This window comes from Aegilops tauschii, chromosome 6, assembly GCF_002575655.3.
Source record: "Aegilops tauschii subsp. strangulata cultivar AL8/78 chromosome 6, Aet v6.0, whole genome shotgun sequence".
NCBI lineage: Eukaryota > Viridiplantae > Streptophyta > Magnoliopsida > Poales > Poaceae > Aegilops > Aegilops tauschii.
The window spans coordinates 438,615,884-438,630,009 of NC_053040.3; the positions used below are offsets into that span (position 1 = coordinate 438,615,884).

The 14,126-nt window shown below is 46.1% G+C and overlaps 1 protein-coding gene and 1 long non-coding RNA gene across 12 annotated transcripts; one reads left to right on the top strand and one right to left on the bottom strand.

Moving 5' to 3' along the window:
* The first annotated feature begins 5,264 nt into the window (after window positions 1–5,264).
* Window positions 5,265–9,778, top strand: LOC109772464 (uncharacterized). Of its 11 annotated transcripts, none has more exons than XR_012188098.1 (8): window positions 5,290–5,789; window positions 5,881–6,031; window positions 6,132–6,183; window positions 6,561–6,666; window positions 6,766–6,860; window positions 7,491–7,899; window positions 8,482–8,627; window positions 9,280–9,778. XR_012188098.1 is itself a non-coding variant. In XM_073502387.1 (8 exons), exons 6-8 carry the CDS (start codon window positions 7,516–7,518, stop codon window positions 9,296–9,298), a joined length of 426 nt encoding a protein of 141 aa, XP_073358488.1. In that variant the 5' UTR covers window positions 5,290–5,789; window positions 5,881–6,031; window positions 6,132–6,183; window positions 6,479–6,666; window positions 6,766–6,860; window positions 7,491–7,515; the 3' UTR covers window positions 9,299–9,778. The 11 variants fall into 11 exon arrangements, 10 of the variants coding, with proteins under 10 accessions (XP_073358487.1, XP_073358485.1, XP_073358488.1 ...); XM_073502387.1 differs by having other exon boundaries at window positions 6,479–6,666; window positions 7,491–7,776; XM_073502392.1 differs by having other exon boundaries at window positions 6,479–6,631; window positions 7,436–7,776.
* Window positions 9,779–11,004: 1,226 nt separating this feature from the next.
* Window positions 11,005–13,192, bottom strand: LOC120966587 (uncharacterized). Its single transcript, XR_005760631.3, has 2 exons — window positions 12,771–13,192; window positions 11,005–11,322 (listed from the first exon to the last, which is right to left on the bottom strand). It is a non-coding gene; the product is annotated as an uncharacterized lncRNA (long non-coding RNA).
* Window positions 13,193–14,126: the final 934 nt, after the last annotated feature.

Below are 14,126 nucleotides of genomic sequence, written 5' to 3' on the forward strand. Positions count from 1 at the left end.
CTGCGGCCGGCGAGCCCCGCCCGCAGCGGCCGCCATGTCGTGCCTTGCCTGCGGCTGCTGCCACGCCGTGCCTCGCCTGCCCCGCGGCCGCCGCCACGCCGTGCCTCGCCCGCCACCGCCGCCATCCCCTGGCGCGAGCTCCTCAAGCTCGACGCGGACGGCCTGCGCCGCTGCTGGAGTGTCGCGGACGAGGCCGGCCTCGTCGCCACCAGGAGCTCCGACTTGGGGGGGAGGAGGTTCGCCGGCTTGGGAGGGGAAGGGGGGCCGGCTCGAGAGGGGAGAGGTCAGGCGCAGGAGTCACAAAGGAGGGAGGAGAAGAGATAGAGAGGAAGAAGAAACTTACATGTGGGCCCCACATGTAAGTTAACGGTCAAACTAAGGTCAAACCAACGTTTTGTTTAGGTGTGGGCCCAACCTGTCATAATCGTGATCTACTGATAAAGACTCGACGATTTGGGTTTTTTGAAACAGTCGACCACCCATTTGGTAGTTATCTAAGAAAAATTAAAAACCGATAGTTTTTTGAAACCTAGCATGTAAAGTAATAGTTTTATGCTATTTACTCATCTGTGTAGTCTCTAATCATTTGCTCGCTAACATGATAACAAGATCCTCAGAGGCTTAGTTAAAGGACCGCAATATCTGAAGCGTTATTCAAAGCGAACACCAAAACTTGCCATGCCAAACCCACTAAAGTTGGCATGGCAGTTTTGTAGGATTAATCATGATCGAAGGTAAAAATTTCCATGTGGCACACAAAAAACAGAAAAATTGCAGTTCGTTCGATTATGGTCAGACAGCTTTGAGGGCGTTTGTTGGGAGGCCCAAAAGATCTGATGTTCGCCAGTTATCATTCCTGTAATTTAAAGTGAGTTCCGTTGCCGATTCCAGTGGATCACTATAGAATCTTCTAGAAGCAGGTTCTCCGGGCACTATGGTAGGACGTGGATTGATCATGACGAGAATGGACTTCTCCGTCATGTAATGGTTTAGAAGAGTCACGGTCCTGTTCCCCGGAGCCCTGTTTGAGGTTGTTTTCTTTTAGTTGTTTGCACGAGTAAAGCTACACTTACCGGAGTTTTACGGTATGAGCAAGAAATATGCCTTGTGACATTTTTAAGTTAAAGATTAAGAGGGGAGGGGGGAGGGCCACCCTCAAATTGGGGGGACATTGGGGACTTGGGGGGGGGGGGGGGGCTTGCCTATACTCCCATCCGTGCTCCCATCTGGTTCAACGGACGTGATTGTTTTATGTGAAGGCCCACGTCTGCACCTCCCCTTTCCTTCTCCTGCGTCTCTTTTCTTCGTCCCTTCCTTCGTCGATCATGGCGTCCGCCTCGCGCGGTCCCAAAAATCTCCAGCCGGCTAGTCCCGAGTCGCCCGGCGATGAGAACACAGAACGCTGTGGCGGAAGGGGTTCCTCGTGCTACTGCAGCAGGGGGTCCTTGCATGCCGTGGCCATGAAAAAGATAGAGCGGCGCCGGTAAAATTACGCGTGCAGTCCGCAGCCCTTCGCTCGCTCGGGACTAGCTAAGTAGCATCTATGGCATGTCCTAGCCCCTACCCGCACTGCACCGTGGTGCCCTCAGGCCGTCGTATACGCATACCATATGATATCAGCCTTTATTCATGTCAGCTTTCGTGATCAGCTCTGGCAAGCGTTCATATACACACCAGTTGATCGAATGATCAATTGATCGATCTTTCCTATCTCAATTCTCACCAGAGTGCTGGGTGCTACACTGCTACTTAGGCGATGAGGATATGTCAACTAGCAGCTGGGGATCTGGTGACTGGTCGCTGGTGGCGCCGACCATGCGGCCTGAGCAGGTACGACGTTCGAGCCGTCCTTGGTGGCGCACAGCCCGCTGCTCAAGCTGTGCGCCGTCACCATGGCGCCCACATGATCGCGTTCCTTGCTCTCTCAGCCGCCTCGGCTAGACCCGAGACCCGAGTCTATGCGCCGCCCTGCCATTACCAGACCTTCGACATACATCCTCGAGATGTATATAGACATCGCTACACATCCAGCTTAGCCCGCGCACATCTGATTTTTTATTGTTATGTCAATTTATTTTGGGGTCGATTGCTACGTCCATGGGTTGCGAAATTGATAGGAGACGGCTGGAGATTTTTGGGATCGCGCGAGGCGAACGCCATGATCGACGACTGAGGAAGGGACGAAGAAAAGAGACGCAGGAGAAGGAAAGGGGAGGCGCAGACGTGAGCCTTCACATAAAACAATCACGTCCGTTGAACCAGATGAGAGCACGGATGGGAGTATAGGCGGGGAGCAGGCAAGCCCCGTCCGGGGGGGGGGGGGGGGGGGGGGGGATCCGGCTTGCCTGCTCCCTCCCCATGCTCCCATCCGTGCTCCCACTTCATCCTACGGCTGTCTTTTTTCCTTTTTTCTTTCTAATCTAATCATATCTCTCCTGATTTTAAGGGGGTGGGGCCGGGACTTATTTTGTTCCAATCAAATCAAGCCACGTACGCGGGTACGCGGGAGCACGGATGGGCGCACGCGCGGGGAGCAGGCAAGTCTCGTCGGGGGAGGGGGGGGGGGGGGGGGGGGTTGTTGTTGTTCATGTGGGGAGGGGTAACAGAAATTGTGTCAAGTCATGCTGGAAAATGACGCCTTCTGTGAAGTGCATTTCTTCACTTTGGGCATGAGTAGGAACCACCGCAATGTTTGGAAAAAAGAAATACCGCTTCCCCTGTCCCAGGCACACACAGCAATGCAAGACAACCGCGCACACGCATACAGACAGATGGCCATCTGGTGCGCGCTCATAAACTGGATGCCCAAGAAAACTAACAAGCCGCTCGATCAGTCCCATGCACGCGGAGTCAAGCAGGAACCAAGTTTTCAGGCAACTGGAGATTAGCAAAAGCCCTTATCATGCGACTGAATTGCCTTGCAACTGATCAAGCCCTGTTCCAGGCTGTTTTCTCTTTTGCAGTCACGCCGGAAAATGACGTCCTTCATTGCACTTGTTCACTTTGGGCATGACTTGGACGAAAAAGTTTTTTTTACCAGAGCCGGGAGCTACCGGTGAAGCATCCACCGTTAAACGTTACTTTGAGATTGATCTGGCTGAAGACCCCACCATGCTTTTATTTCTGTTTTTTAGCAATACAAATCTTATACGAGCAGATATACTTCGCTGGACAGGTGTCACAGCAGCACCTTTTGTCAGGTGTCAGGGTGAGAGCAAACAGGTGCATCACGACTGCATGCAAACACTAAATACATGCACTTTATTTTCCATGTGACATTTTAAAAGGTTGATAACTTTTGAACTAAATATCCAGTTTTGAAACTTTTTATATTTTTGAATTCAGGGCGACAAGACCTTTAAAACAAGATCAATCTTGGATACACTTTGGCTAGTTTGAATTTAGTCGTTTCACTCATTTCAGAAAACGCATTTCAGTCAGTTTCACATTTCGCTAGTTTCAGAAAACCTTCCAGTCAGTTTCACATTTCACTAGATTCGAAAAACACATTACACCCATTTACAAAAGATAGATTTCGCTCATTTTAGAAAACACATTGCACTATATTTAACGTATTTCACACCGAAATATGTGTCATGTGTATGGGAAACAAATTTCACTCATTTGAAATATTGGTTTCACTTAATCGAAAATTATTTCATTTACTTCAAGAAACTGATTTCACTCATTTCAGAAAAACTATCAGTTAAAAAAACAATTTCACTTGTTTCAAAAATAGATTTCACTCATTTCAGAAAAACACATTAGACTCATTTGAGAACTAATTTCATTGCGAATTTACGAAAAATATTGAAATGTATTTCACTCATCAAAAATATCAATTTCAAACATTAAAAAAAGCGGTTTCATACAAAATATTGGTTATATTTCACTTTTATAAAATAACTTATTTCACTCATTCCAGGAAACATATTACACTCACTCAAGTGAAATGGTATATTTCACTTGTTTCAAAAAACAGATTTCAATCATTACAAAATATATTGATTTTACTAATTTCACTAGTTTTAGAAAACACATTACGCTCATTTTCATTTGAGAAATACATTACGCTCACTCAACTGAAATACTCCTATATTTCACTCGTTTCAAAAACTGGTTTTAAAACTAATTTCAGTCGTTTCAAATACATTACGCTTTTGAAATACAAAGTTTTACCCTTTTGTGAAATATATTTCTTAAAGATTTAAAATATGCTTTTTAAGAAAACAGATCAGTTCTACGTAAGTTCAAAAATAATTAGTTTCACTCTTTTGGGATATATGAAATTGAAATAATTAAAATCAGTTTCATAAAAAAGTGAGAGGCATTAGTATTTTGAAAATGAGTGAGATTTGTTTTCTAAAAGAATTGAAATTAGTTTTTGAAATAAATTTAAATGTATTTTAAGTTCAAATCTACTTTACAAAAAATTCAAATAAGTTCAAAGTGAGAGAGGTTGATCGGTTGGAGAAAATGAATTGACATAGTCTGTATGTCTGAAGTGAGAGGTGTGTCAGGAGTACGTACATGGAAAGAGTGACATGCACGTGGGTGGGACCCCAGCTGATCAAATACAATGGAGTTAAAAAAATTCGAAAAGGAGTTAAATGAACAAATGAGAGAAATACATGGATACAACTTTTGAGTTGACAGCATCCTATTGGTGAAAGAAGCACCGGTAGCTCCCAGCACCAGTGAAAAACACTTTGCGGTGACTTGGATCCACCCAAAAGGCTGGAACATTCCGTATACCAGCCTGGTCGCCGGCGGGCGGCGGTACTAGCCACTTCAAGTCAGCTGATTGTACACGAAATGATGAGCAGCCGGTGACCGCCACACATGCCATTTCGCTTGCGTGGAGACAAGGGACAGGCCGGCCGGCGAAGGTCACGTAAATTGCGTCGTAGATGCACTGGGATTGTACCATCACACAAACACGTTCTCTGGGAGGAAAGTGTGCACTGTCCTTGTCTCTTTTGTTGCCAAACGCCCGTTCGGCGAAGCAGGATCGAGCAAGGGAAAAAGCCTTTTCCAGTGTTCTTCCCGGCTCGAGCTCGAAGAGCGCATGCAAATGCACAGACGTTCAACTGGACGGACATTTTTCTCCGCAGGGGACACGCCCGTACTTTTTTGGAGAAAAGGCCGAAATGATTGAACATATAAACCCTCCTAGACTCGTAGTCACGACCGCGCCCTCCACGTCGCCCCATATAATCGCTATGCCACCGTTTGTAAATTCTGCACCCCGTCGAGGGCATTTTAGTCTTTTCAGCGGGCCAAAAAGGCAGGCAGCGCGGGCAGGAGCGAGACCGTGCAGACTGCGTCTTCCCCACGAACCCTAGCCGCGTCCTCGCCTCCTCCTCCATCCGCGCCGCCTCCTCCTCCTCTCCTCCTCCATCCGCGCGCCTCGGTGGCGACCCCATGGAGGGCGGCCGGGTCGGAGCGACCCCCCGCGTCCCTTCTTCCCCGCTCGGCGCTCTCTACTCCCAGCGCAGCTGCCGGCTCCCTCCGCTCTTCCCATCTCGCCAGAGCCGCCGCACCCGGAGGCGACCGGCGTTGCTCCATCTCGAGCTGCCCGTTCTCTCTCCCCCGACGGCCGGCGCAGGAGAGAGAAAGAGGAGAGGGATGTGGCGGCGGACGGGAGAGGGTCGACCTCGCGGTCGGTGGCTGCTTGATCTGAGAGAAAGAGGAGAGGGAGGTGTGGCGGCGGACGGGGGAGGGCCGACCTCGCGGTCAGTGGCGGCTCGATCTCTACAAGAAAGAAGGGGTTTGAACTCCTCCCCTGTGTAAGCTCCTTCTCCTAATTCCTATCTCCTTAAATTAATTTATATTTCGCAGTTAGGGTTTTGGTGTTTGGTTTTAATGATGGGTGTGCAGGAGCATGGGAGGGTGAGAAGAACAGAGGTGGAGGCAGGACCGCGATGCCGGAGCTCTAGGCGTCGCTCGCGTTGTCGTGGAGTGGAGAAGTGTCGCCGGCCATGACTGATGGTCGTTGCTCACTGGTCGTCATCCCCTGTCCCCAATCCAGGTTGCACGTCCTCACACCGCCCACCCCCCTACCTCTTGATCCCCCCAGTTCTCTGGTAATCTGATTTCGATTTCTTTATTTTTGTAAACATGATGTGCAGATCTGAGAAAGAAGAGGAGAGGAAGAATCCTGAGGAAGAGTTTGATGAAAGGGTTCTCTCTCTCTCTCTCTCAAAGTCAAGTTTTTTCTGCATTCTGATATTTGTTTGTTTTAGCCATGTTTAGATTAGTTTCTATGTATGCCAACTATTTTGTTTACTTATATTCCAGCGACCTATGTTCCATACTGAATGCATATTTGTGCAGTGGTTCTTAGTTATATTCTGATAAAGAGAGAAAGAATTGGGGATAGAGGTATAAGGCCTTAGATTCTTTGCCTCCAACAGAAGAAATGATTCATGTGTGCCTCCCTTTTTGTTATATCTTACATACTTTTTTACCTGGGCAGATATCACATAGTCATGGTTGGCAGCTAATATCCAAAATTTTAGTGTTGTTAGTACACTGAGGTTTATCTTATTTTGGTAAAGGTTTTGTCTATCAAGAACTACATATACTCGACATGGTGTCGTGGTATCTATAGTTGTTGTGGAGCCTGCTGGTATTCTCACCTTCCACTGCCTCTTTCCCCTCTCTGTATGAACCCTTTCCTCATTTGTTTTTGTTCGTGATATACTTTGCTTGTTTTGGCTCCTTTTAATTGATGCATTATTTTGTCTATTTTTGTGTACTCAGGTGCCTATGCAAGCTACATTGGAAGAATCCATGTATTTAGTTGTGGCATGTTTGGCAGCTACAGCAGCTTGATAATTAATTAGTTCTCATCCAAGGTGATTTACTTCTCCCCTTTCTTTTCCAAGAGGCAAATAATTGTCTGCTAATTAGCAGCTTGGTTATTTTCTATCTCAATTGTGATTGTCATCTTTGCCCTGCTGCTTAGTTCTGCTCCCTGCTGTGACTATATTTTGCGAGGCACTAATAAGCAACAATTGCACAAGGTCTATGCCAGAACTATCTTAGATTAGGCACTATTTCTTTTGTACTTGTCTAGCATTTGAAGAGTCCATATGTGAGTGGATCTCCTTTTGCTTTGTCATGCTACTGAATGTCTGAACCCATTTTTTGGGAATAATAATATATATGACAAGAAACCATTTATTCTCTCTCTGTCAATATTGATATGAGCTGTGCATATTTTTGGTTGTCAGTGATATATGATTTGTAATTTCTAATTGATCCGTTCAATTATTTGAGATATCATCAGTACAAAGCATATGTTCTAAACAAGAGCTCTTTTACAGTGATTGTAGAGTTACGATTTGTAATTTCATGTAACTCCAACTCTGAATTTTTCTGGCCATTGGATCTCGAAAAATCATTTAAAGAATTATTTTTTCTCTAAAAGGGTATAATAGTAACCGAATCTCTCGTCCGTTTCCGTTCCAATTCTCCTCGCATAGCCGCCGCCACACATCCCGCTCGTAGATGGCTAGGCGGTGCGCTGTTCGGATCATCCCCGCGCGGCGGACCCGATCCAAGCGAGAAGCAGCAATCCGGTATCTTGGTGTCGCTCCTGCCGTCAATGTTCCGGCCGGCCGGCAGTACTGCAGGTCGTACATCGCGGCACCGAAGCCTCGGCTAGTCGGCTGCCCCACCGCCCCCAACCTGCCAGGATCTCTCTCCACCGTACGTCGGATACCCTACTGCCTGAGTCAGCGCCGCCGGCGACCTTCCCTCCCACTACAGGTAACTTGCATACGTGTTGTACTAGCTCTTCTGATCCTCATGTTTGCGCGATGGCTGTCCCATGGTGTGATTGCCACTCAACAACGCCCAACCAGCTGTTAGTTCAGAGGAATACACTTGCCTGTACGCTCTAGTAGTACAACTCTGTTTTTTTGCCTGTTCACAAATCTGAACATATTATGTTCATGCTTACTGTGGTGAACTGGTGATTAGCATACTCATGTCTTTTCCCACGAAAAAAAGAATACTCATGTATTGGGTTGTGCTCACAATTAAGCTCTCCCCTGCGACATGATGAAGATGTATGGTTTATGCCCTGGGGGATGTTTGATAAAATGTAATCCTCTTTAGTTCAGATATATTGATTTCAGCACCTGATTAGGGCGATTTACCAGTTGTATGAATTGTTGGCATGCATGATTAGAGTAGCTGTGAGAGTCCAAATCTGAAATCTAGCTTGCTTTATGACGGAAAATTAAATAAGTATACTGAGAGCAAGCTTATGACTTCTCTAGATCATGGAAACATCTACTTAGCATAATCACCTAGTCCTTGGGGTGCTTTCGTTGGTGGTGTGGTGTGAAAGTTATTATCGGCATGCGCTGCGTCACTTGTGAGGCCTTTTCGGGCATGTATCGAACCTATTTGCTTTTGTTCCCAATCTTTAACCTCTGGAATTTGCCGAATTTTCTTTTTGTTTGTTAGGTTGAAGAGCTATTGTTTCAGTTCGTCCATGACCCTTATGGGGCTGTGGGGGATGTTGCACTCAGAGAACTTGTTTCTTGCAGTAGTAGGATGAACTGGATCAGATATTGGAAGTGGTACTGTCACATATCCTGGCATCTGCTCAGGTATGACTGGTTTTGAATTTGGGACCTTATACTTTATGAATTGTAATATGTATTCTGATATAACTGTTATATTTAAGCGTTGTCATTTGCCCCATACTGATTAAAAACGACAACAAACGACAGTTCTAATTATGTTTTCGCATGTCCACAATTCAAGTTAATCAACCTTGGTGAAACTTGAACATGTAGCTTCCAACCAGCTTAAGGAAAAGGTGTGCTGCCAATTTCCCGAGCCTTATTCTAATCCATAATTTTCACTCAAATCACTTGATTCATATTCGTAATTTAGTACCCATATATTTTATTTTCTGTTATCACTGAAACTGTGTGTGTTCGCCCTCTGAAAAAATTTACTGGTCCATATCCATGATATCTTGGTACATGATGTTGTTATCCAAAACAAGACAGAAGATATTTGCATTAGTAAATTTATAGTTCTAGCTGATGGATTGTCCAAAGGAGAAAAATTTAGTTTAAATAACAACACTTATGTGGATGTTTCTTATTGGCTAGTTTTGACATGGAGAGCTACATCTGATTTTTCCTACTTGTATTTCTATTCCATTATACTTTTCAGGAGCACGTGAAGCTCGCATGTCATTGTACTAAGAACTATATTTCACATAACTATACTAACTTGACGCAATTTCAGCCTGCAGCATGGCACATGAGTCTTCGACATCATTGAGGATTTCTGCATCGGCAAATTGGAAGACTGATGTGGAATAGGAGAGGATGTAAAAGCTCCCAAGTGTGAACCCATGTGCTCGTCTGCATTTCCTTGAAGATGATGAGAACGAACAAAACCATTTCGTAATTGTGATGAGGACTGCTCCAGGGCCCAGCTTTGTGGTTCCGATCACATGTTTGACCTCCTGCTTACTCTGGTACATGGTCTCCATCCACCCATCGTCAACATATGGCCTCGCCGGATCGCCAGACAACACCGTCGTCTACGTCTGTCTCGCCTGACAGGCACTGTCCTCGACCTCTGCGTTACAGTTAATTGTGTACTAGTAATTCCTTTGGGGAACTTGTTACAGTTATTCTAACTCCGCCATGTATCCATGAACTTGTTAGATTCTGAATATGTAATTTTCCAGACAGTCGGGTAGCATTCAAGTGCTCCGTATGCGCCAACACTCTCAAAATTCACTTCCTTTTCTGCTCTTTTGCTCCCTGAGACACAACTCTGACTGACTTATTCATGTCTTAGAGCATCTGCAACCGGACACCATACCCACCCCACACATCTAGGTGGGCTGCCACGTCACTGCTTGGTCGCAAAAACCGCATCCAACTACGCTGCTTAAAACCGGCTCAAACGCTCAGACTGATCGGCAGTCTCCATATCCGGCCTAGACGCGCCCGCTCACCATCGCCATGTCGAATCAGCCCACTCTGGCCCACCCTGCTCCCACTGCCATCACCACAAAAACCCCACCCGCTCGGACGAACCATAGTCACTCTCAGTCCTCTCGCCCTCTCCGCTCCCCTCATGTCCTCTCCACTTCCTCTCCTCTCCGCCTCCTTCGCCATGGCCAGGTCTAGCCACGACTCCGGCAGCGAGACCGATCCCATGGACTTGGACGACCTCGTGAAGGAGGATGCCGGTTCTGGCAGTGACGTGTCCGACGACGAGAAGCTCCTGCTCTGCAATGCCATCTAGCGTTCGCGGTTGGAGACCGGGGGGAGCTCGAGCTCCGTCTCGTTCGCCGCCGGCTCCTCCGGGACACACCGATGCATTGCAGGCCGCGTTCGCCCGTCTTGCTCTACGCCGCTCCAGATCCTGGAGCAGAGCGGCCATCTCCCCTTCCCCTTCGTTGCCAGCACCGCCCGGGCAGCGCTGGGTGCTCGTGCTCTTGGCTCCCGTGGGGATGCACATGCCATATTCGGAGGCGAAGGCAGCCCAGCGTGCGCGGCAACGGGCAGCGGCCACGGTGGAGCCCCACTGTTCCCGCCAATGTGCGCGCTCGGGCCCTGTCGACCCGGAGAAGGCACTCCTCCGCGAGGTCATGCGGCATTCGCTGACCACGGAGGAGTCCAACGCTAGGCGCCTTCAGCGCAAAAACTCAAAGGCACTCTAGCTCGGGCTCGAAGCTTCCTAGCGCCCCGCAAGGGAGAAGGGGGCCGCCAAATGAGCTAAAATTTTATCATAATGTCTAGTATAAAATTAAGGAATTTTGGCTATGATATTTCTTTTACTTCCAATGTTATAAAAGTAAAAATCAAACCATGGAAGATATTGCAATGAGAAGGTGGTAGATATAAGTGAGAAAAACACATGCCCGTAGAATTCCTTATGTTGAAAATGTTGAAATGCTGAAAATTAGTACAAGCCACTATTTAGTGTGTGGGCATCAAACGAACCATCATCTGAAAATGAACAAAACTTTGAAGTTGAAAGCATATACTTGTAAAAATAGTCTCACAATTATGTCTTGAATGAAGTGTTTTTTGGTTGGAGATAAATTATAAACACTGTTTGGAGCAACAGATCAGCTCTCAAGCTTAATAAACATGAACAAAAAGTAAAAGGCTACTAAAGAAGATCGCCATTGCTGCCAAAAGTCAATGCCTTCCTGGGATTGTTAAATGCTCATTTCTTCGTTCTTGGCGATGACCCATCTTCGTCCGAGCCCCCCTCGCCCCTATCCCTGAACTCACATGAATTTCTGTTTTGTTCATACATACCCTGTCCAAAAGCATAGAATGGTAGTTAGATCAACATAGAAATGATGTAGCCATTTGTTTTATATAATATGTAGTAACTTGGCATTATAACCAACATGTTCATTCATGGCATCGCCACTATCATCCGATAATGGATAATTTTTCACAATGTACAAGTCAAATTTCTTGATAATGGTATTGTGCCTGTTCATCCTGCTGCGGTTATAAAATGGTTTTGGTTTGTATGTCGATGACATAATGATAAAATAAGTAAATAAAAGAACATACCTTCTGTCTGTACTAGCATGGTCCTGTATCATTCAATTAGCAGTATTCAAAAGAATGTGAGCGAACTAAATGTAAGAGTGCTTGCTGGTAGGTGAACTACAGAATTCAATTACTAACTCCCATACTGCTACATCCAACTACTAGCTGAGAAGAAAAGGTTGATTACACTTCAGTTTTGTAATCTATGATTTTATTGCTTCCAAATAAAAATGTAATATCTAAAAGATTTAATTGTTTCTTATGAAGCGAGAGGCACCAAAAATTTGAAGACATAACAATAAAATAATCCTAATAGATCAACTTCAGTACTGACCGCTACTGCTACTGCTACTGCTTCTGCAATTCAAGCTATCCAGATAGTTCAAGCTAGCTTGTTGTGGAATTTAGTTGGGCATGACACTGCAATGCAGAGAGTTCAGGTTGGTTGCAATCCACGATAGGCAAACAGGCTACATGATTACTACTTACATGATTTCCTTGTCTTTTAACCACTTATTTCCTTGGGAGTCTCAACCATTTCCTTTTGATTTAGATTATTTTTCTTTTCATTCTAGAATTTTTTAAAAAATCCAAAAAGCCTTTTCTATTTATCCATTTTAGTTTCATCATTAAATAGAAACCCTTTCGGAATTTTTTTCTGCTAATTGTTCTCTAATAGCACCTGCTCCTATCGCAGTTTCCCGATTTCGAAATGTCTTTTACATTTTGAGTACATGAACAGAACTCTGCTTCTTATACTAACCATCTTTATGCTAGATCTGCAATTGTGAATTTAGTGATATAAACTCTCTACAAAAATTAACAGTAACTAATAGCCTACTAGTTACTGATAATTATCAACACTTGTAATATTCCTCTTGTATCTCCTGTTATCTGGCTACTCCTGTTATGTAGTACACATATGTGGAGTTTCTAGTGTTGTAGAATTATTTTTGCCATGGAAGCACACCAGTATCATGATTCATGCCATTCTGGTATAAGATGAACTAAAGCTTATTCATCAACTCAGCAAATGAAAATACTGCATCCTACTTCTACAGATTATGTGTTCTGTTATCCTAATGAAACAAGACCTCATTGATGTGTTTCTACTCGAACCTGCAGACCATCCAGAGAATATGCTAATTGGAGAACAAAGGGGAGAATTTGGAGCTTTTATGCTAATTGGAAGAGGGGATTTACCTTATTGTAGATTGTTACAAATTCTTCTCTGACGCTGCAATCATCCTAGTCCTCTTGGATCTTGATCTTGGGGATTCATGTCCGCCTCTTCTGGCGGACCTTGCCGGCGATGGGAATGGTGAGATAGGGGGATGGATTGGTGATGGGAAGAGTTGCTGGGGGCCATGGTCGAGGTAAACAACGGCAGTGGGGTGAGTGAGCACGGTGGAAGCAGGCGGCGGCGCTGAGGCAGACATGGGAGAGGTGGACAGCGACGCCATTGCAGCCATGGAGGAGGTGGACAGAGGCGCTGGGACGATCATGGCGCACATGGACGGCGGCGCTAGGCCGGCCATGGCGGAGGTGGACGGCGGCGACGTGGCATGGCTGAGCCATGCGGCGGCGATCCATTATCCCCGCGGCGGCGTGGCTGGCTAGGCAGATACGTGAGTTCGATGTGGGCACCGCGGGTTATGGTGTGACGGATTTACCCTTGCAAAAAACAACTGGTCCCACTAAAATATTGTAATGGTCCCATCATTACATATAATTTTCCGTAATTTTAGTTTTGTAACTCCTCGTAACTCCTATTTTTCCACCGTCAGATCAGGGTGGATGGATGGCTCATAAAATCGCCAATCACCGTAACAGTTGTATCTAAACAATGTAGTTTCAAAATACAAAAAGAATCTCAGAGGAAAGCTTTGTTAAGCAAATACATTTCGGTTCATATCGGCTATTTGCGCCATTGGCGCCATCTTCCACACGCGCCCACTCCCGACGCAGCTCCACTTCGGCAGCATCTTGCTGCTCGACGGCGACACCGACGGCTGCCCATGTGGACGACTAAAACGGGGCTTTGCCATGATGAGTGGGTGGATGAGGAGATGCAACAGCAGCAGGCTCGTGCATCACCGCATGCTACGGATTCATGCATGTACCATTTAGGAAGAGACAGGATGGCAGCAGGTCCGCGCATCGGCGCCAGCCGCAGGTTGACTGGCCGGCATCAGCTCAGGGGCGTGATGTGGGTAGCCCTGACCTGAAGAATCACGCCCGCCGCATCCTCGCGAGGTGCTCACCGTGCCCTACATCTCTGTAGGCGCACGTCGGGCAGGAGCTTAGCCCCATGTTATTGCTCAAGGTTTGGCCGTGTCCACACTTGGAATTAGTCCTTTAAATGATGGATTATTCAATGTTTGCGCGGGTGGATGTTAGTGGAAATTCATCTGCAACACATAGTTGTTCGACAAATCACCATATCTCTGAATGTGTTGATATATTTGTAAGAGAGACCATACATGGCGCAGGGTCATGCATCGTGAGCTAGCGTTGGAGGTAATTGAAAAGTTCATTGTGGAGTGAACAAGGGTTGAG

Excerpts from the sequence above, each read along its gene's own strand:
- LOC109772464 (XM_073502386.1), top strand. The coding sequence starts at position 7,516 with ATGGCTAGGCGGTGCGCTGTTCGGATCATCCCCGCGCGGCGGACCCGA. Across the intron at positions 7,777-8,481 it reads GACCTTCCCTCCCACTACAG|GTTGAAGAGCTATTGTTTCA; the intron begins GTAACTTGCATA and ends TTTGTTTGTTAG.